Genomic DNA, 22,174 nt, shown 5'->3' with positions numbered 1-22,174 from the left:
GAACTGTACACTTAAAAATGGTTAAGATGATAAATTTTATGTTATGTTTTTTTCATAACATACATACACAGCAGGCCAAAGGAAAAAAAAAAAGTAAATCATATCACTTCACTCCCCTCCTTAAAATTCTTCAGCTGCTTCCTATCACCCACTGATAAACTCCAAACAAGGTCCATGAGGCTCTGAACCATCTGGTCCTTCCTGCCTGTACAGCCAGATCACATGCTACTCTCCTCCTTCAAGATGCTCAGTCAAAATGATACTCTCTCACTTCCTCAAACAATTCAAATTCTTTCCTGCCTCAAGGTCTCTGTCCATTCTATCACCCCTGTGTGGAATGCTCCTCCCTAATTCTTCACAGACTTGGCTCTTTATTATCCTTCAGATATCACCTTAAATGTGACCTTCTCAGAAGCCTTCCCTAACCAGGCTACCTAAACAAACAGGTGTCCCCAAACCATCCACATTCTTTTCTATCTTATGTCTCTTCTGTTCCTTGGTAGCATTTCTCACAAATTAAAATACTATTTTTTTCCCCTATCTTCCCAAACAAAATGCAAGCTCCACAGGGACAAGAACCTCATCAATCCTGTTCATCATTATGTCCCGAATACTTATCAAATGCCTGTTATGTACTTAACATTCAAATATTTATTGAGTAATTTCACATTAAGAAAAAAACATTCTATAAGCCTGTTATTAAATATATATAAATATACATACAGATCTTTAAAAGACTGATGTGACAACTATTATTTCTAGTTATTGAGGTAGACATGTTGACTTTATACTTTTCGATATGCTCTAACTTTCCTATAATAAATCTTTATAGTCAGAAATTAAAGATTTTTAGACTGATATTTCAACTTCTAAATGCTTCAGATCTTTTAATTATATAAAATAATAAAGGCACAAAACAAGATAATGATACAACCAACTTCTTAAAAACACCACAGTACTCCTCAATCTCTGCCTATACTTAAGTTTTGTATTTCTACAAAGTTTTAACTAATATCAGACCATTAATGGTTGTTTAGATCACAGAAGTGACTCAAACTATGCCTACTTACTTTTCTAAATGCATATAAAACATTTTAATAATACTCAATATATCACAGCACATTTCTACAACTTTCCTACATCTATATCTACAGATTTAAAAAAAAGTCAATGGTAATTGAACACTTACACTTGCCACACTCTAAGCAATATACATAGATTAACTCATTTTTACTTTTAACCCATTTTAGAGATAAGGAAATTTAGGTACTAATAGGTTAAATTACCTACCCTAAATTACAAAAGCACTGTCAGACTGGGCCTCAAGCCCAGGAAATCATGCTCTAGTTGAGAGGTGATGCTCTTAACCACACTAGTTGGAACAGACTTATGGCCCAAATAAAAATTCAAGACATAAAATGCTATGTTTCTTAAAAATTACATTCCATCCTTAAGGAATATTCATGAAAACAAAGCACAAATAGGAATTACCCACTTATTGAGAATACCAATTTTTTTAAAAAAGTCCTTTGTCTTAAGCCCCAGAAATCATACATTTTTTTTTTTTTTTTTTTTTTTTTCCGTACGCGGGCCTCTCACTGTTGTGGCCTCTCCCGTTGCGGAGCACAGGCTCCGGATGCGCAGGCTCAGCGGCCATGGCTCACGGGCCCAGCCGCTCCGCGGCATATGGGATCCTCCCAGACCGGGGCACGAACCCGTATCCCCTGCATCGGCAGGCGGACTCTCAACCACTGCGCCACCAGGGAGGCCCGGAAATCATACATTTTAAATATGTATTTTTTAAGAGTTCAGAATATTTAATAGCAAAATTTTAAAAAATGAAAAACTGTTTATTTACCAAAGATAAATGAAGAAAGAACTCACCTTGGACAATAAAGATACAGAATTTAACATTAATCAAAAAGTTTAATTCTGCTACTTCTCCAGCCTCATTTCCTAATTTACTTCTAATCACACCCTGGGCTTTGTCGTAACACTCCTTGGCACTGGAGGATTTTTAAGGCATAAACTATTTGAAAGCAATCCTAAATCTCCATTATACGGAATAATTTATCATGGAGATGATAATTTCACAAGGCTTCTGTAAGGACTAAATGAGATAAAACATACAAATGCCAGGCATAAATTTGAATCCCACACGCAAATGTTCATACACTACAAGCAGGCTGACCACTGACTCTGCCATCTGGGTATTTGGTAATTCACAATCACCATCCAGCATTCTCAAATGCCAGTGTGTATGATCAATGTCAGTTCCCACTCAGCTTACTTCACTGATACCATTATAATTTTCCCTATCTGACAAACTCTTATATAGTCTCAGTGAATACCCCTACTGTGAGGAAGGGGGGACATCTTCATTAATAACCCACCTCCTCACATCAGAGTTAGGGACTCCCAACTTTGTATTTAATTTTACTAAATACAGCACATGCCCTAATATCCATATACCCTCATCACAATGTATCATCACCCTTTAAGTGGTTATATCTCCTCCTGGAAAACAAAGCAGAGTCAATAGCTTATTAATCCTGGAATTCCAAACACCTGATTTGGTGACTGGCATATAAAAGTCACTGAAGGTTTTGGTTTGTTTGCTTGTAGTTTTTGGTTTGTTTGTAAATGAAGAATAAAAGTAATACAAAGGGGTGAACAAAAAAGAATGTTTGTTTACATTATACCTTTTTCCAAAGAAAGGGAAAAGGAGACTTATTTTCAATACTGCAAATGTATAACAAGCATTTGTAATAAAAATTCTAAAAGATATTTTTAGTAAATGCAGGAACGCTCCTAGATAAGCTACCATAGTCATTTCCATTTAAAAAAAAATACACAGAAATCTGAGGCAGTTCTATAGACTAACAACAAACTATCAGAAAGAAAAATTAAGGAACCATTCCCATTTACAATTGCATCAAAAAGAATAAAATACCTAGGAATAAATCTACCTAAGAAGGTAAAAGATTTGTACTCGAAAAACTGTAAGACACTGATGAAAGAAACTGAAGACAATAAAAACAGATGGAAAGGTATACTGTGTTCATGGACTGAAAGAATTAACATTGTTAAAATGACCATACTACCCAAGGCAATCTACAGATTCATTGCAATCTCTATCAAAACCAAGGGCAGGGCTTCCCTGGTGGTGCAGTGGTTGAGAATCTGCCTGCTAATGCAGGGGACACAGGTCCGAGCCCTGGTCTGGGAGGATCCCACATGCAGCGGAGAAACTAGGCCCGTGAGCCACAACTACTGAGCCTGCGCATCTGGAGCCTGTGCTCCGCAACAAGAGAGGCCGCGATAGTGAGAAGCCCGCGCACCGCAATGAAGAGTGGCCCCCACTTGCCACAACTAGAGAAAGCTCTCGCACAGAAACGAAGACCCAACACAGCAAAATAAATAAATAAATTACTAAAACTCCTACCCCCAACTTTAAAAACAAAACAAACAAACAAAAAAAACCAAGGACATTTTTCACAGAATTAGAACAAATAGTTTTAATATGTCTATGGAGGGACTTCCCTGGTGGTCCAGAGGTTGGAAATCCACCTTCCAATGCAGGGGACACAGGTTTGATCCCTGGTCAGGGAACTATGATCCCACATGCCGCGAGGCAACTAAGCCCATGTACTGCAACTACTGAGCCCATGCGCTCTAGAGCCTGCACGCCACAACTAGAGAGCCCGTGCACCACAACTAGAGACAAGCCCGTGCACCACCACGAAGAGCCGACGCGCCACAATGAAAGATCCCATGTGCCGCAACTAAGACCCAACGCGGCAAAATAAATTTTAAAAATATATATTTTTTTTTATATGTGTATGGAAACACACAGAGCCAAAACAATCTTGAGAAAGAACAGAGCTGGAGGAATCACGCTACCTGACTTCAGACTCTACTACAAAGCCACAGTAATTAAGACAGTATGGTACTGACATAAGAACAGACACATAGATCAACGGAACAGAACAGAGAGCCTGGAAATAAATCCACGCACTTATGGTCAATTAATCTACGACAAAGGAGGAAAGAACATGCAATGAAGAAAAGACAGTCTCTCCAATAAGTAGTGCTGGGAAAACTAGACAGCTACATGTAAAAAATGAAATTAGAACATTCTCTAAATCCATATACAAAAATAAGCTCAAAATGGATTAAATACCTAAGTGTAAGACCAGAAACCACAAAAATTCTACAAGAAAACATAGGTAGAAAACTCTTGGACATAAATTGTAGCAATAATTTTTGGCTCTGTATCCTAAAGCAAAGGAAATAAAACCAAAAATAATCAAATGGGACCAAATCAAACTAAAAAGCTTTTGCCCAGCAAAGGAAAGCACTGACAAAACAAACAGATAACCTACTGAATGGGAGAAAATATTTGCAAAAGATATGACCAATAAGTGGTTAATACCCAACATATATTAACAGCTCATACAATTCAACATGAAAAAAGCAAACAACCGAATTAAAAAATGGGCAGAAGACCTGAACAGACATTTTTCCAGAGAAGACATGCAGATGGCCAACAGGCATATGAAAAGATGCTCAACATCATGAATCATCAGAGAAATACAAATTAAAACTATAATGAGATATCACCTCGTTGTAAATGAGGTATCTATTAAGAATGGCTATCCATCCGCAGCTAACAGCGTGGACTCCAGAGACAGGCATGAGATGCTAAGGCTGCTGCTGCCGCCACCAAGAAGCCTGTGTGCGAGCACAGGTCACTATCCACACCGCCCCTCCCGGGAGCCTGTGCAGCCCACCACTGCCAGGGTCCCGGGATCCAGGGACAACTTCCCCGGGAGAACACACGGCACGCCTCAGGCTGGTGCAATGTCACGCCGGTCTCTGCCTCAGGCTGGTGCAATGTCACGCCGGTCTCTGCCGCAGCAGGCTCACCCCACCCGCCGTAACCCTGCCTCCCCCCAGCCTGAGTGAGCCAGAGCCCCTGGATCAGCCGCTCCTTTAACCCCGTCCTGTCTGAGCAAAGAACAGACGCCCTAAGGCGACCTACAAGCAGAGGCGGGTCCAAATCCAAAGCTGAGCCCCGGGAGCTATGCGAACAAAGAAGAGAAAGGGAAATCTCTCCTAGCAGCCTCAGGAGCAGCGGATTAAATCTCCACAATCAGCTTGATGTACCTGCATCTGTGGAATACCTGAATAGAGAACGAATCATCCCAAATTGAGGAGGTGGACTTTGAGAGCAAGATTTATTATTTTTTCCCCTTTTCCCCTTTTTGTGAGTGTGTATGCATATGCTTCTGTGTGAGATTTTGTCTCTATAACAGCTTTGCTTTCACCATTTGTCCTAGGGTTCTACACGTCCAGGGGGTTTTTTTGTTTGTTTGTTTGTTTTTACTTAAAAAAATTTTTTTCTTAATAATTATTTTGTATTTTAATAACTTTATTTTCCCCTTCCTTCCTTTCTCTCTTTCTTTCTCTCTTTCTCTCTTTCTGTCTTTCTTTCTTTCTTCTTTTTCTCCCTTTTATTCTGAGCCATGTGGCTGAAAGGCTCTTGGTGCTGCAGCCAGGAGTCAGTGTTGTGCCTCTGAGGTGGGAGAGCCAACTTCAAGTCACTGGTTCACAAGAGAACTCCCAGCTCCACGTAATGTCAAACAACGAAAATCTCCCAGAGATCTCCATCTCAACAACAACACCCAGCTTCACTCAACAACCAGCAAGCTACAGTGCTGGACACCCTTTGCCAAGCAACTAGCAAGACAGGAACACAACCCCACCCATTAGCAGAGAAGCTGCCTAAAATCATAATAAGTCCACAAACACCCCAAAACACACCACCAGACATGGACCTGCCCACCAGAAAGACAAGATCCAGCCTCATCCACCAGAACATAGGCACTAGTCCCCTCCACCAGGAAGCCTACACAACCCACTGAACCAACTTTAGCCACTGGGGACAGACACCAAAAATAACGGGAACTATGAACCTGCAGCCTGCAAAAAGGAGACCCCAAACACAGTAGGATAAGCAAAATGAGAAGACAGAAAAACACACAGCAGATGAAGGAGCAAGATAAAACCCCACCAGACCTAACAAATGAAGAGGAAATAGGCAATCTACCTGGAAAAGAATAATGATAGTAAAGATGATCCAAAATCTTGGAAATAGAATAGACAAAATGCAAGAAACAGTTAACAAGGACCTAGAAGAACTAAAGATGAAACAAGCAACAATGAACAACACAATAAATGAAATTAAAAATACTCTAGAAGGGATCAATAGCAGAATAACTAAGGCAGAAGAACGCATAAGTGACCTGGAAGATAAAACAGTGGAAATAACTACTGCAGAGCAGAATAAAGAAGAAACAATGAAAAGAACTGAGGACAGTCTCAGAGACCTCTGGGACAACATGAAATGCACCAACACTCGAATTATAGGGGTTCCAGAAGAAGAAGAGAAAAAGAAAGGGACTGAGAAAATATTTGAAGAGATTATAGTTGAAAACTTCCCTAATATGGGAAAGGAAATAGTTAATCAAGTCCAGGAAGCACAGAGACTCCCATACAGGATAAATCCAAGGAGAAACACGCCAAGACACATATTAATCAAACTGTCAAAAATTAAATACAAAGAAAACATGTTAAAAACAGCAAGGGAAAAACAACAAATAACACACAAGGGAATCCCCATAAGGTTAACACCTGATCTTTCAGGAGAAACTCTGAAAGCCAGAAGGGAGTGGCAGAACATATTTAAAGAGATGAAGGAGAAAAACCTACAACCAAGATTACTCTACCCAGCAAGGATCTCATTCAGATTTGATGGGAGAAATTAAAATCTTTACAGACAAGCAAAAGCTGAGAGATTTCAGCACCACCAAACCAGCTTTACAACAAATGCTAAAGGATCTTCTCTAGGCAAGAAACACAAGAGAAGGAAAAGACGTACAATAACAAACCCAAAACAATTAAGAAAATGGGAATAGGAACATGCATATCGATAATTACCTTAAATGTAAATGGACTAAATGTAGACTGGCTGAATGGATACAAAAACAAGATGCATAGATATGCTGTCTACAACAGACCCACTTCAGACCCAGAGAAACATACACACTGAAAGTGAGGGGATGGAAAAAGATATTCCATGCAAATGGAAACCAAAAGAAAGCTGGAGTAGCAATTCTCATATCAGACAAAATAGACTTCAAAATAAAGAATATTAGAAGAGACAAAGGAGGACACTACATAATGATGAAGGGATCCATCCAAGAAGAAGATATAACAATTGTAAATATTGTAAATATTTATGCACCCAACATAGGAGCACCTCAATACATAAGGCAAATACTAACAGCCATAAAAGGGGAAATCGACAGTAACACATTCATAGTAGGGGACTTTAACACCTCACTTTCACCAATGGACAGATCATCCAAAATGAAAATAAATAAGGAAACACAAGCTTTAAATGATACATTAAACAAGATGGACTTAATTGATATTTATAGGACATTCCATCCAAAAACAACAGAATACACATTTTTCTCAAGTGCTCATGGAACATTCTCCAGGATAGATCCTATCTTGAGTCACAAATCAAGCCTTGGTAAATTTAAGAAAATTGAAGTTGTATCAAGTATCTTTTCCGACCACAATGCTATGAGACTAGATATAAATTACAGGAAAAGATCTGTAAAAAAATACAAACACATGGAGGCTAAACAATACACGACCTAAAAACTAAGTAATCACTGAAGAAATCAAAGAGGAAATCAAAAAATACCTAGAAACAAATGACAATGGAGACACGACGACCCAAAACCTGTGGGATGCAGCAAAAGCAGTTCTAAGAGGGAAGTTTATAGCAATACAATCCTACCTTAAGAAACAGGAAACCTCTCGAATAAACAACCTAACCTTGCACGTAAAGCAATTAGAGAAAGAAAAACAAAAAAACCCCAAAGTTAGCAGAAGGAAAGAAATCATAAAGATCAGATCAGAAATAAATGAAAAAGAAATGAAGGAAACGATAGCAAAGTTCAATAAAACTAAAAGCTGGTTCTTTAAGAAGATAAACAAAATTGATAAACCATTAGCCAGACTCCTCAAGAAAAAAAGGGAGAAGACTCAAATCAGCAGAATTAGAAATGAAAAAGGAGAAGTAACAACTGACACTGCAGAAATACAAAAGATCATGAGAGATTACTACAAGCAACTCTATGCCAAGAAAATGGACAACCTGGAAGAAATGGACAAATTCTTCGAAATGCACAAACTGCCAAGACTGAATCAGGAAGAAATAGAAAATATGAACAGACCAATCACAAGCACTGAAATTGAAACTGTGATTAAAAATCTTCCAACAAACAAAAGCCTAGGACCAGATGGCTTCACAGGTGAATTCTATCAAACATTTAGAGAAGTGCTAACACCTATCCTTCTCAAACTCTTCCAAAATAGAGCAGAGGGAGGAACACTCCCAAACTCATTCTACGAGGCCACCATCACCCTGATACCAAAACCAGACAAGGATGTCACAAAGAAAGAAAACTACAGGCCAATATCACTGATGAACATAGATGCAAAAATCCTCAATAAAATACTAGCAAACAGAATCCAACAGCATATTAAAAGGATCATACACCATGATCAAGTGGGGTTTATTCCAGGAATGCAAGGATGCCTCAAGATACGCAAATCAATCAATGTGATACACCATATTAACAAATTGAAGGAGAAAAACCATATGATCATCTCAATAGATGTATAGAAAGCTTTTGACAAAATTCAACACCCATTTATGATAAAAACCCTCCAGAAAGTAGGCATACAGGGAAATTTCCTCAACATAATAAAGGCCATATATGTCAAACCCACAGCCAATATCGTCCTCAATGGTGAAAAACTGAAAGCATTTCCACTAAGATCAGGAACAAGACAAGGTTGCCCACTCTCACCACTCTTATTCAACATAGTTTTGGAAGATTTAGCCACAGCAATCAGAGAAGAAAAGGAAATAAAATGAATCCAAATCAGGAAAGAAGAAGTAAAGCTGCCGCTGTTTGCAGATGACATGATACTCTACATAGAGAATCCTAAAGATGCTACCAGAAAACTTCTAGAGCTAATCAATGAATTTGGTAAAGTACCAGGATACAAAATTAATGCACAAAAATCTCTAGCATTCCTATACACTAATGATGAAAAATCTGAAAGTGAAATCAAGAAAGCACTCCCATTTCCACTGCAACAAAAAGAATAAAATATCTAGGAATAAACCTACCTAAGGAGACAAAAGACCTGTATGCAGAAAATTGTAAGACACTGATGAAAGAAATTAAAGATGATACAAATAGATGGAGAGATGTACCATGTTCTTGGATAGGAAGAATCAACATTGTGAAAATGAATATACTACCCAAAGCAATCTACAGATACAATGCAATCCCTATCAAACTACCACTGGCATTTTTCACAGAACTAGAACAAAAAATTTCACAATTTGTATGGAAACACAAAAGACCCTGAATAGACAAAGCAATCTTGAGAATGAAAAACAGAGCTGGAGGAATCAGGCTCCCTGACTTCAGACTATACTACAAAGCTACAGTAATCAAGACAGTATGGTACTGGCACAAAAACAGAAAGATAGATCAATGGAACAGGATAGAAAGCCCAGAGATAAACCCATGCACATATGGTCACCTTATCTTTGATAAAGGAGGCAGAAATGTACAGTGGAGAAAGGACAGCCTCTTCAATAAGTGGTGCTGGGCAAACTGGACAGATACATGTAAAAGTATGAGATTAGAACACTCCCTAACACCATACACAAAAATAAGCTCAAAATGGATTAAAGACCTAAATGTAAGGCCAGAAACTATCAAACTCTTAGAGAAAAACATAGGCAGAACAATCTATGACATAAATCACAGCAAGATCCTTTTGGACCCACCTCCTAGAGAAATGGAAATAAAAATAAAAATAAACAAATGGGACCTAATGAAACTTCAAAGCTTTTTCACAGCAAAGGAAACCATAAACAAGACCAAAAGACAACCCTCAGAATGGGAGAAAATATTTGCATATGAAGCAACTGACAAAGGATTAATCTCCAAAATTTACAAGCAGCTCATGTAGCTGCTCAATAACAAAAAATCAAACAACCAAATCCAAAAATGGGCAGGAGACCTAAATAGACATTTATCCAAAGAAGATGGACAGACTGCCAACAAACACATGAAAGAATGCTCAACATCATTAATCATTAGAGAAATGCAAATCAAAGCTACAATGAGATATCATCTCACACTGGTCAGAATGGCCATCATCAAAAAATCTAGAAACAATAAATGCTGGAGAGGGTGCGAAGAAAAGGGAACACTCTTGCACTGCTGGTGGGAATGTGAATTGGTACAGCCACTATGGAGAAGAGTATGGAGGTTCCTTAAAAAACTACAAATAGAACTACCATATGACCCAGCAATCCCACTACTGGGCATATACCCTGAGAAAACCATAATTCAAAAAGAGTCATGGGGCTTCTCTGGTGGTACAGTGGTTGAGAGTCCGCCTGCTGATGCAGGGGACACGGGTTCGTGCCCCAGTCCAGGAAGATCCCACATGCCGTGGAGCGGCTGGGCCCGTGAGCCATGGTTGCTGAGCCTGCGCGTCCAGAGCCTGTGTTCCACAATGGGAGAGACCACAACGGTGAGAGGCCCGCGTACCAAAAAAAAAAAAAAAAAAAAGAGTCATGTACCAAAATGTTCATTGCAGCTCTATTTACAATAGCCCGGAGATGGAAACAACCTAAGTGTCCATCATCGGATGAATGGATAAAGAAGATGTGGCACATATATACAATGGAATATTACTCAGCCATAAAAAGAAACAAAATTGAGTTATTTGTAGTGAGATGGATGGACCTAGAGATGGATGGACACAGAGTGAAGTAAGTCAGAAAGAGAAAGACAAATACCGTATGCTAACACATATATATGGAATCTAGGGGAAAAAAATGTCATGAAGAACCTAGGGGTAAGACAGTAATAAAGACACAGACCTACTAGAGAATGGACTTGAGGATATGCGGAGGGGGAAGGGTAAGCTGTGACAAAGTGAGAGAGTGGCATGGACATATATACACTACCAAACGTAACATAGATAGCTAGTGGGAAGCAGCCACATAGCACAGGGAGATCAGCTCGGTGCTTTGTGACCACCTAGACGGGTGGGATACGGAGGGTGGGAGGGAGGGAGATGCAAGAGGTAAGAGATATAGCAACATATGTATATGTATAACTGATTCACTTTGTTATAAAGCAGAAACTAACACAGCATTGTAAAGCAATTATATTTCAATAAAGATGTTAAAAAAAAAATGCTATCATCAAGAAGAACACAAATAACAAATGTTGGTGAGGACATAGAGAAAAGGGAACCCTCGCACACTGTTGGTAGGAATGCAAACTGATGCAGCCACTGTGGAAAACAGTATGGAGATTTCTCAAAAAAACTAAAAACAGAACTACCGTATGACCCAGAAATTCCACTCCTGGGTATATATCCCCAAAAAAGGAGAACACTAATTTGAAAAGGTACATGTGCCCCAATGTTCACGGCAGCATTATTTACAATTGCCAATAAAGATATGGAAGGAATCTAAGTGTCCATCAACAGATGAATGGATAAAGAAGATGTGGTGTGTATGTATGCGTGTGTACACACACACACGCACACAAACACACATGCAATGGAATACCGCTCAGCCATAAAAAAAGAATGAAATTTTGCCATTTGTAACAACATGAATGGACTTGGAGGGTATTATGCTAAGTGAAATAAGTCAGAGAAGGACAAATACTGTATGATATCACTTATATGTGGAATTTAAAAAAACAAAATTAGTGAATATAACAAAACAAGAAAGACTCACAGATATAGAGAACTAGTGGTTACCAGTGGGGAGATGGAAGGGGGAAGGGGCAAGATAGGGGTGGGGAATTAAGAGGTACAAACTATTATGTATAAAATAAGCTACAAGGATACACAGGGAATACAGCCACTATTTTATAATAACTATAAATGGAGTATAACCTTTGAAAATTGTGAATCACCGTTGTACACCTGAAACATATATAATATTGTATATCATCTATACCTCAATTTTTTTCAATGATATTTATACATTTTTAAAATTATGTAATCCACTCTCTAGCAATTTTCAAGTTTATATTGTTCTTGCTACAATAAAAATGGTCAATTTTTATATTCCCAGTTCTTTGCATCATTCTGACACAAAACAGTCATTAAAAAATGTTCAAAACTATATGCGTACACACATATTCACTGAACTCTGACTTTCTCACTTTTAGCCTCTGGGGTTTTTAGGATCCGTTTCGACCGACCTAGAACCAAATACTGGATGCACACTGCAAGGTATACTTAAAAAAGCAAATTCAAGAAACAGCGAAGGATACCTGTACCACAGCTGGACAAAGATCTGGAGTAGCTTTTTTTTTTTTTTTTTTTTTTTTTTTTTTTTTTTTTTATTTTTGCGGTATGCGGGCCTCTCACTGTTGTGGCCTCCCCCGTTGCGGAGCACAGGCTCCGGATGCGCAGGCCCAGCGGCCATGGCTCACGGGCCCAGCCGCTCCGCGGCAAATGGGATCCTCCCAGACCGGGGCACGAACCCGTATCCCCTGCATCGGCAGGCGGACTCTCAACCACTGCGCCACCAGGGAGGCCCTGGAGTAGCTTTTTTTTAAATTTGGTACACAGAAACACAGAAGAAAGAAATATCAAGGATTAACACAGTCTGAATGTTTGTGACAAAGTAGAAAGAACAGATGAAGATGACAGAGCAGGAAAAGAGGAAAAATTACATACTTGTCATTAATGGAAAAATTAAAAGATTTATTGCTGGAGACTAGGAATAAAGAAGAAGGGGAACTAAGATTATCTATTACTCAACATCATATATTTTTGAAAGGAAAGAAAAACAATAGTGCAAAGAAAACATGAGTGCAATAACATGGACCCGTACACTGTGCTGAATAGCAGGAAAAAATTTCAAGTAAGGATTTTAAAACCTTTTTCACTTATTGAGAATCACTTAAACAATTATGAATCACTTTCATTACTCTGGGGGTTTGTGATGAGGTTTCTTACTATTTTTTAATTACCTAAATAAGATACTCACTTCAAATATTTTCAAAATTTAAAAACCAGTTTTTACTTAATTCAGTAAAATCTTCTTTGACATTTTCAGTTCCATATAATGTCAAGTTTAGGAAAATCAAAGAGAGGTAGAGAAAGTGAAAATGACTAGAGGAAAAATAGTAAGTTACAGAGGCCAAGATCCAGGCACACAAAAAGATAAATTCATTTGCAAGAACACTGGGACAGATACAGGCACTTGAGTTCTGAAATGAACTAGTCCAAGTAAACTGTGTTTGTCATACCCTGGTTCCCTGGTCCTGGGGTGGGGGGTGGGGGTGGTTAGCACTATCTTAAGAAAACACTGAAAAGTCACTATTAAACATTCTAAAGCTAATCTTAGCCTTAATCCTAAAGTTGTTTCACTTTAGACGAGATGGCTGATAAAGCCTGACAGAAAGGAAATTACTCTCAGGACTGCAGCCATGATGGTTGTGCAGTATCACCTCAAGGGCCAAATGAAATAAAGCCAAAAGTCCAATCAATCTTTGGCTTGGGGTTCCCCACCCCCAATTCAGAACTTTCCTAGTAATGAAGTTCTGTGAGGAGGAAATGTTCAGGTAGACTAGAGGAACACAGACTGAGGACACAGGCTTAGGGGAGAATCAACCTTAAATCTGCAACAATGAAACCAGTCAAGGAGAATAGTTACTGATGGTAGGATTAGAAAGTGTCAAGATGGACTGAATATCTAATATCTACTAATACAAAGATCTAGAAGGATAAGGAAAGGAACAAATCATTTAGATTTGGCATTTGAAATCATCTACAGATCAAGTGTGAAATTCACACAATGAAATTCAAAAGTTAATTTTGAAACAAATAATATATCAGTACTCTGAGACACCGTTATTCAAATGGCGACTGGGGGGGGAGTTCAACCCTGAGATATTGTAATGTTAGTTCAATCTGGAAACAGTTATCCTTTGTTAAGGAATAAACATGCATTTTTAAATATGGAATACTAAAAAGTTTCATATAAACAGTTTGTAAATCATCACATAAGTCCAATCATATAAAAGATAGTAATTTTTTAATTAAATAGGCACATTTGAAATAAAGACGCTCTACAACAAAGTATTCCTTCTTGCCTATTTTCAAGGACTTGTACCAATTTAAGTCATTTTACAAACTCTAGGAGTTTAAAGGTTTAAAGGCAATTTTTATTTCTTAGACTTTATATAAAGAGATTCCTTTCTAATCTAACCATAAAGGAAATTTTATAAAATTTCCTCTAAACATTTTCATAGCCACTGTATCTTTTAAACTTTCAAGACCTCCACTTCTATACAGCTTACTAATTGGCCTCTTTATTCATCTCTCTTATCTCCTCACTTCCACCCACCTAGACTTAGCTTTTCAAACACTGAGGTCATGTCACTCCCATGTTTAAAAACCACAGGGCTTCTCAACCCCTGACAGGATAATAGATTTAGAACTCTAAGTTCATGAACAAAACATTCTGAAAGGTCAAAATACCTTTTTAAGCCTTTCATTTGACCTTAAAAATTAAAGTAAACTTACATTTTCCATAACTTGTGCATGTTTAGTATTGTTAAATGTTTTAAATTACTATCTATTAAATATTTAATGTTTGCTTTCAAAATAATCTAGTAAAATGAATATGCCAAGAAAATGTATCACAACTTTCCTGTGGCTTTCCATACTCCCCAGCACATGGCCGAGTACCCCAGTTTTAGATGTGCTGACATTTTGATACACAGGGAATAAACTAGGGAATATTAAAGCTTTTGATAATTTGGCCAAACCTTCTTTCTCCTTGCATTTCTGCCACTCTACATACAACCTATGCTTAACTCTAAAGAAAACTATTAACTTATTCCTTATTCTTGCATACGCTTCCTCCTTGAAAGCCTTTTCACTCATCTCCACAACAAATCCTATCTATACATCAAGGTCCAGCTCAAACCCAACCCTCCTCCAAGTAATAGTCTCTAGTAGCCTTTCTTTCTCCAACATTTTTAGGTCTGTTATTGTTAATCACAGTCTATCTCATTATTATGTCTAGTTGTGTGTATGAGGAAGCATACAACATACCAGCTAAGAATCAAAGCTTTGGAATCAGAGAAACACAGGTCAATATCCGACTCTGCTACTTACTAAATGTAACCTTGGACAAGTTACTTAAGATCATCCTGCATCAGTTTCCTCATCTCTTACATGAAAAAAGCAACTATCTAACAGAATTAATCTCACAATCAAAAACAGTGATGTATATAAAGCACTTAGCACAATACTGACTGCCAGTAATAGTTTAATAAATATACCTATTATTCCCAATAGGCAGACCCATGTCTTAGTCTCTTTTGTATTTTTTCCCATTCGTACTACATGGTATTTGGCATATGCTTAATAATTGCTTGGTTGATGAAATCTGATCAATTCAGAAGTAATCTCCTAGGTAGGTCTTAATAAGGTAAGGTCCAAATTCTGGCGAATATCAAAAAATGGCTTGCTAATCATATTATTAGCTGTTAATTTTAACATTAGCTTAATGAGTTCAAACTTTAGCTACCTTATACACAAACATAGATCTCCATGCATCATTCCGAAAATGTTCCACACTGCATTATTATCAATGAGTAGGGCAATATCCAAAATACTTGATACAGTTACTCAAAAGTCTAAATTAATCTAAAAACATTAGCATGTATCCAATCACAAAGCAAGCCTTTAGCAAATTAAAGAACTCCTGTGTGGATCCTGTTGTTAAAATTAAACTAAATCCTGAACCCAGTTTTCCAGTTGGCCCTCTGAGTTTTTCCTGTGTCAGGAGATTCCCAACAGAGACCACTCAGTTCTGCCATAGCATTCTTAAAAAGAGGACCAAGGGATGCAATGTTTCCAGACCAATAAGACTACTACCCATTCTTAAATGGTCAGAATAGACTAGATCAAAAGGGATACGAGTATATTCTTTAATTCTGTAGTCAGCAACAGGAAAAAGAAAAAACAACCTAGAGCAATGACCAAAGACTAGTAAAGAAAGGGACTGGTATGGGACTTCCCTGTCAGTCTAGTGGTTAAGACTTTGCTTTCCAATACAGGGGGTGCAGGTTCGATCTCTGGTCAGGGAGCTAAAATCCCACATGCCTCACAGCCAAAAAACTAAAACAGAAGCAATGTTGTAACAAATTCAATAAAGACTTTCAAAATGGTCCACATCAAAAAAAAAATTTTTTTTTTTTTTTTAAAAAGAAAGGGAGGGCCTCCCTGGTGGCGCAGTGGTTGAGAGTCCGCCTGCCGATGCAGGGGATACGGGTTCGTGCCCCGGTCTGGGAGGATCCCATATGCCGCAGAGCGGCTGGGCCCGTGAGCCATGGCCGCTGGGCCTGCGCATCCGGAGCCTGTGCTCCGCAACGGGAGAGGCCACAACAGTGAGAGGCCCGCATACCGCAAAAAGAAAAAAAAAAAAAAAAAAGAAAGGGACTGGTAAATGATAACTATGGGAAAGGGAAAAAAAAGGAATACAGCAGAAGACCTAGCCATCAAAAGGCAGCTTCAGGAAATCCTAAGCTAAATTCAAAAGAGCTAAAGAAGCTAAATTCAAAAACATTTTCTAACACTATGTGAAGTACACTATGAATTTAACTATTGTCACAATGAAAACATTAACACGTGCAAATTCACAAAATATTACTCAAAGTAACATATATATGTATATATATAACATATATATGACAAAATATACATATTTTGTCAGAATAAATAATTGTGTTCTACAAACATGCGATATATTTATGTATGTGTGTATGTCTATTGCATATATGTGTGCCCTTTCATAAGCTATTTCTCAGGGACCATATCTGGATGAGATCAATCACTGCCTACTGGGATCAATTCATTGACTCTGAATCTGTTAGGCAAAAAAGAAAAAAAAAGTGATGTTTTGAATTATTCAAACACTGCTTTAGATTATAATCAACAAGCACTCAATCACCAATCCCTAACTTGCTTTAAATTTCAATCACTTTGAAAGTAAGAACCCTAAATATAAATGTATTGTTATTATTAAATTAAATTATTAAATTATTATTAAAATTTTATATCAATATATACACACACATATATATATAACTTAAGCCCTTACTACACAGCATTGTAAATAGTTAATGGTTTCACCTTATCAAAACATTTGCACACACTGAATCCTGAAAAGGTAATATAAAAAAAGAAAAGGAAATATAAACCAATACTCTTATGACAATGGGCCTGTTTATTTTGATGTGACATAGTCTCTCTCTTTAAAAGAACACCTGCTTGCTCAAAACTAAGCATGTAATAGGTGATTTAAAGGCAATTTATTCTTAAAATACACTAAACCTCTAAAGTAAAACTCTTGAGAGGCAAACTTCAGTGGAAAAGACTGTTTTCTAGATTTTATTAGTAAGAGGCAAACTCTTATGAAGTTCCTAAAGGTAAGTATTTAAAATACTAATCTGAAGAGAAAAAGAGAAGATAAAATGACTTTGGTTGTCATTTTCAGAGCTATTAAAAATTCACAGTTAAATGACATCTTTAATACAGAGCCAGAGAGAACAATTCTCTCAAAATTCTTACAAGAATTTTCCATTTTCAACATTCACATGAAGCTCAGTTTCATTACTGAAACTCTCTATTCCATTTCTATCCATTAACACTGCCTAGATTATGATAACACAGTATTTTTTAAGTTCAGTCTATGGTTCTACTTCCTGAAGTGTACAACAGCAATAATTAATTACGTTCTGGGTTTAGCACAACATTTACAAATGGAAACCACAAAAGAAAGCACTATTCATACAATCAGAATAGGAAGGAGCCCCATACTGACCATATAATTCAAAGAAATTTTCAGTATGCTCTAACTGTTGACTGTATTTACATAAACTTATTAAAATGACCCAATTTAACTTGTATACTGTGTAATTTGATTATCTTAAATTTCAAGTGATTTACATAATTCAAAAAATCAATATTCAGGCTTCCCTGGTGGCACAGTGGTTAAGAATCTGCCTGCCAATGCAAGGGACATGAGTGCGAGCCCTGGTCCGGGAAGATCCCACATGCCACGGAGCAACTAAGCCCGTGCGCCACAACTACTGAGCCTGTGCTCTAGAGCCCGCGAGCCACAACTACTGAAGCCCATGCACCTAGAGCCCGTGCTCCACAACAAGAGAAGCCACCACAATGAGAAGCCCGCGCACCGCAACTCACCGCAACTAAAGAAAAGCCCGTGCGCACAAAGAAGACCCAACGCAGCCAAAAATAAAAATAAATAAATTTATTTTAAAAAATCAAGATTCTAACAAAGGGAAAGAATATTAAGAATATTAAAAATAAATTCCAGGGTCAATATTATTTTAGTAAACTTATTTTAAAGCACTACAGCACAAACTAATTTTGTGTGATATATCAGACTTTTCATCCAATAAGAATCACCTTTCCTTTTTCACAATACCATAAATAACTCAGAGGAATTTAAATCTTCAAAAGGAAGGATTATAAACAGTTTATTAAAATAAAATTCGATCTTAAGTAATTTTCTTGACCTAATCTACATGATATACAACATACTGTTAGTGGTGAATACTACATTTCTCGAATCATGTGCCCTTTTAGCAACTACATATTGATAAAACACTAGCCAATTATTTATTAACCAACCTTTTCTGCTCAAGAAACCAAGAGCCACACTCCTATAGCTTCTAGAAACCCAAGTAATTCTGCTCCTTCCCTTCGTGCATGAGGCATTAAACCTTCACATTATAGTTTTATCTTGCTACTTTCCCAATAATCACTGTAAGACTATTCAAGCATAAAGCTATCCAATCTATCCTCTCACTCAAACTCTATTACACTCCTAATACTGATCATTCTGTAATCGTTTTATCAAAATTACCCAGTGCTAAGTCTGATGTTTCAATTTCCACTTAAAGGGCTTAATATACTTCAGGGTAAAGCAAGTTAAATATTCCTATCATTATATTCCACACACTACAACTTCCAAAGAACTTGGAAAGTTTACCAACACCCTCCTCTCTACAATAGTAAACATCCTGTCATAGAACCCAGTGAATAGTTGCTTTGCTCTAAAGAACAGACCTCCTGAGCTCCACTCACAGCAGCTGTTAGCAACTTTGAAACGCCTGTTGGACTATCACTTTGGTTAAATTAATGATGGGTCATCTTGTTCCACTTTACTCTTCCCTTTTTAGTCTTGCAATTATGCAGAAAATCTACAAAGTACTTTTAAAAATAAAGTACAAAAAAAAAAGCTTACTTTGAACTCCACTACTTTTCCAAAAGAAATCATTTCAAGATCCTTACATCATTACTTAAACCAAAACCTATCAGCAGTACATGACAATGGAAAGCTTTAAAAGGATTCAATTTTCTACCTCACCTTACCACATATGTTCGCCAGTTTTCAATAATTTCAAGAACGTTCCATATTTTTTAAAAGTGCTGTTGCAGTCTATCAGAACTGTGCTGCTCAAATACGAGCACCGAATATCCTGCACTTGGTAAATTTTCGGTATATTCCTGGTAACCTGCTCAGCTTTCTGCACCCTTTGCACCCAGTGATGCTCCCACCAGCAAATACTATCTATCCATCCTTTAAAACGGTCTTCTCCCCGCTCCTCAAAAAGTCCACATTAGACTTAGAGGTTTCCGCATACTAATAAGGAACCACTAAATACCACTAGGTATTATGACTCTCAAAGAATCCTCTCCAGCAGCCTCCCCTGGGACACTGTGCTCAGCGGGTCTCTGAACCTGTGAGACTCGCTGCCAGCTGCCTTTGCAACAGCAGCACCGAAGGCGGACTCAATACCGCATTGCTGCTGCTGACTTCTTCTAGCAGCTTCAAAAAAAAAAAAAAAAATCAGTCCAGTACCCTGCAGACCCTGCTGGCTCTTCTGCAGCACGGAAGAGAAACCACCGCATTGCTAAGCGTGGAATACCGGAGAGCAGATTTAAGGGCGGGGAAGCGACTGCCGTCGAGAGGCATTGACGAGGGCGGGGTATCAAGGGGGAGAGGGAAGGAGTCCGGAGTGCAGCGCCCAAGCAGCTGCCAGGGCGCTGGCGTCTGGGCACCCGGCTGGGCATCGCGCACTGACGAGGGCCGTCGAATAGCAGGCGCCGGGCAGGGGGCGCGGGCCCCTCCCGGGGATGGGGGTCCCGCAGCGCCCGGCCGAGCCCCGCCCGCCGCCCTCCCGGCCCTCACCTGTCATGAGCGCCGGGCTGTCGCCCCCCGCCGCGGCGGGAGAGGAGGCGGCCGCCGCGGCAGAGCCCGCCGCCCGCCGTCCGCGGAGGTGCCTGGGCACCAGCTCGCATCCGTCCGCCGCGCCTGCCACCAGCAGCCCGAGGACCAGCAGCGCAGCCCAGCGCCGCCGCCGCAGCCAGCCCGAGGCCGGGCCGGGCGTCGTGGCGGGATGAGGACGCGGAGGAGGAGCGGGGGGAAAGCGCGGCGGCGCCCCGGCCGCCAGCCACTCGCCCGCTTCGCGAGGCGCCGCCGCCTCCTGCGACTCCTCGGGCCGCCCCCGCCGCCTCAGACGCGAGCTCCTGTCGGGCTCCAGCCTGGTCCCGTCGGCACCGGCGGCCTCTGGAGCTCGGGTCCCGGCTGCGTTCATTGGTTTCGGTTATTTAAAAAAAAAAAAAAAAAAGGTGAGGAGCAAAAAGGTACGTTGTCTTCAGGCCGCGCGCGACACTCGCGCTGCTGCGGCAGCAAGACTGGGATCCGCTGCTCTGGCGCCTCCAAACACCAGTCCCAGCGCCCGCGCCGCCGCCGCCGCCGCCGCCGCCGCCGCCGCCGCCGCGGCGCATCCCCCCGCCCCCTCCGGCCCGCGCCCGTCGTAGTACCACGCTCGGCCCGGACGCCTCCTCCCCTCACACATTCGCTCGCATACCAATCCCCCGCCTCCTTCAGCCCCTCCACTGCGCAGGCGCGACGGGGCTGCATTGGGCCTGCGCGGCACCCGAGCCCCGCCCCCGGGGGCGTTCCGGGTAGGACGAGAGCCGTGGGGTGGTTTCCAAGGCTTTCGCTGAGCCGCGAAGATAGGGGGTGGGGAGGAAGGCGGACGTGCCCCCTTCCCCCATTCACATCCCCCTCCCCCATTCACGCCCCCACCGCGATTGAGGCGGTGGGGGAGGGGGAGCGGGAACCGGAACCAAGGGGACGGGGAGAAGAGTACGGACATCCGAAATCGTTTGGGCGACTTTTAACCGTGCAGATGGCAGCAAAAATAATTGCATGGGTCAAACCTTGTAATCGGAAACAGCGGCGTCTCCAGAATTTCGGTATAGGTGGGGCTTACAAGAGGCTAGCAGTTTGGAAGTGGAGGTCATAGCGTTTTACTTACTTACCAAAGACTTAAAGCTCTTGCTAAGTGCTAGTGTGCCAGGCAATGTCCTAAGCGCTTTACAGATTTACGTATTGTAACTCTAAAAGTTAGGTGGTGATATCGTTTTCATCCCCATTTTACAAAAGAGGAAACTAAGGCTGAGAAACGTTGTTATTTGCCCCCAGTTTCCACAGCTAAAAAATGGGAGACGGTGCCAGATTTAGCGCCACTGAACGTAAATATTGAAAAGGATTTGGTCTAGCCTCTACTCTCCTATGTTCAAACATTACCTGAACTCATCACCTCCCTAACCACACCCCACCCCAAGGAGTCTTTGCTGTCAGCTGAATAGGTTGACAGAAAAACGGTGTTTCAGATTTCATTTGGCTTCACGTACCTCAGAAGAAGCACTCCACACACACAAACACACACACACACACACACACATTCTCTCCAGAGGCACAAAGTTGTTTTGCAGATAGGGTTAAGCACAAAGGTCCTGTTTGTTATTGGGTTTCTGTTGTTGGGTTAGGGTTTTGATTTGTTTTTTTATTGGTTTGTTTTCTCAAGTCAAGAAGATACTCAAATTACACAATCTCCCAAATAAGTTC

At 39.9% G+C, this 22,174-nt stretch overlaps 1 protein-coding gene across 2 annotated transcripts in view; it reads right to left on the bottom strand.

Moving 5' to 3' along the window:
- The window catches only part of STIM2 (stromal interaction molecule 2), a 172,024-nt gene extending 151,050 nt beyond the window's left edge, over positions 1-20,974 (bottom strand). For both annotated transcript variants that reach the window (XM_082638404.1, XM_082638405.1), the window contains exon 1: positions 20,447-20,974. In XM_082638404.1, coding sequence (XP_082494530.1) covers positions 20,447-20,852 — 406 coding nt within the window. In that variant the 5' untranslated portion in view covers positions 20,853-20,974. The remainder of the gene's footprint in view (positions 1-20,446) is intronic.
- Positions 20,975-22,174: the final 1,200 nt, after the last annotated feature.

Source organism: Mesoplodon mirus, assembly GCF_964341445.2.
Source record: "Mesoplodon mirus genome assembly, chromosome: 2".
Classification (NCBI taxonomy): Eukaryota; Metazoa; Chordata; class Mammalia; order Artiodactyla; family Ziphiidae; genus Mesoplodon; species Mesoplodon mirus.
The sequence above is the reverse complement of the archived record's forward strand: the minus strand, read 5'-3'. Positions and strand labels throughout refer to the sequence as shown.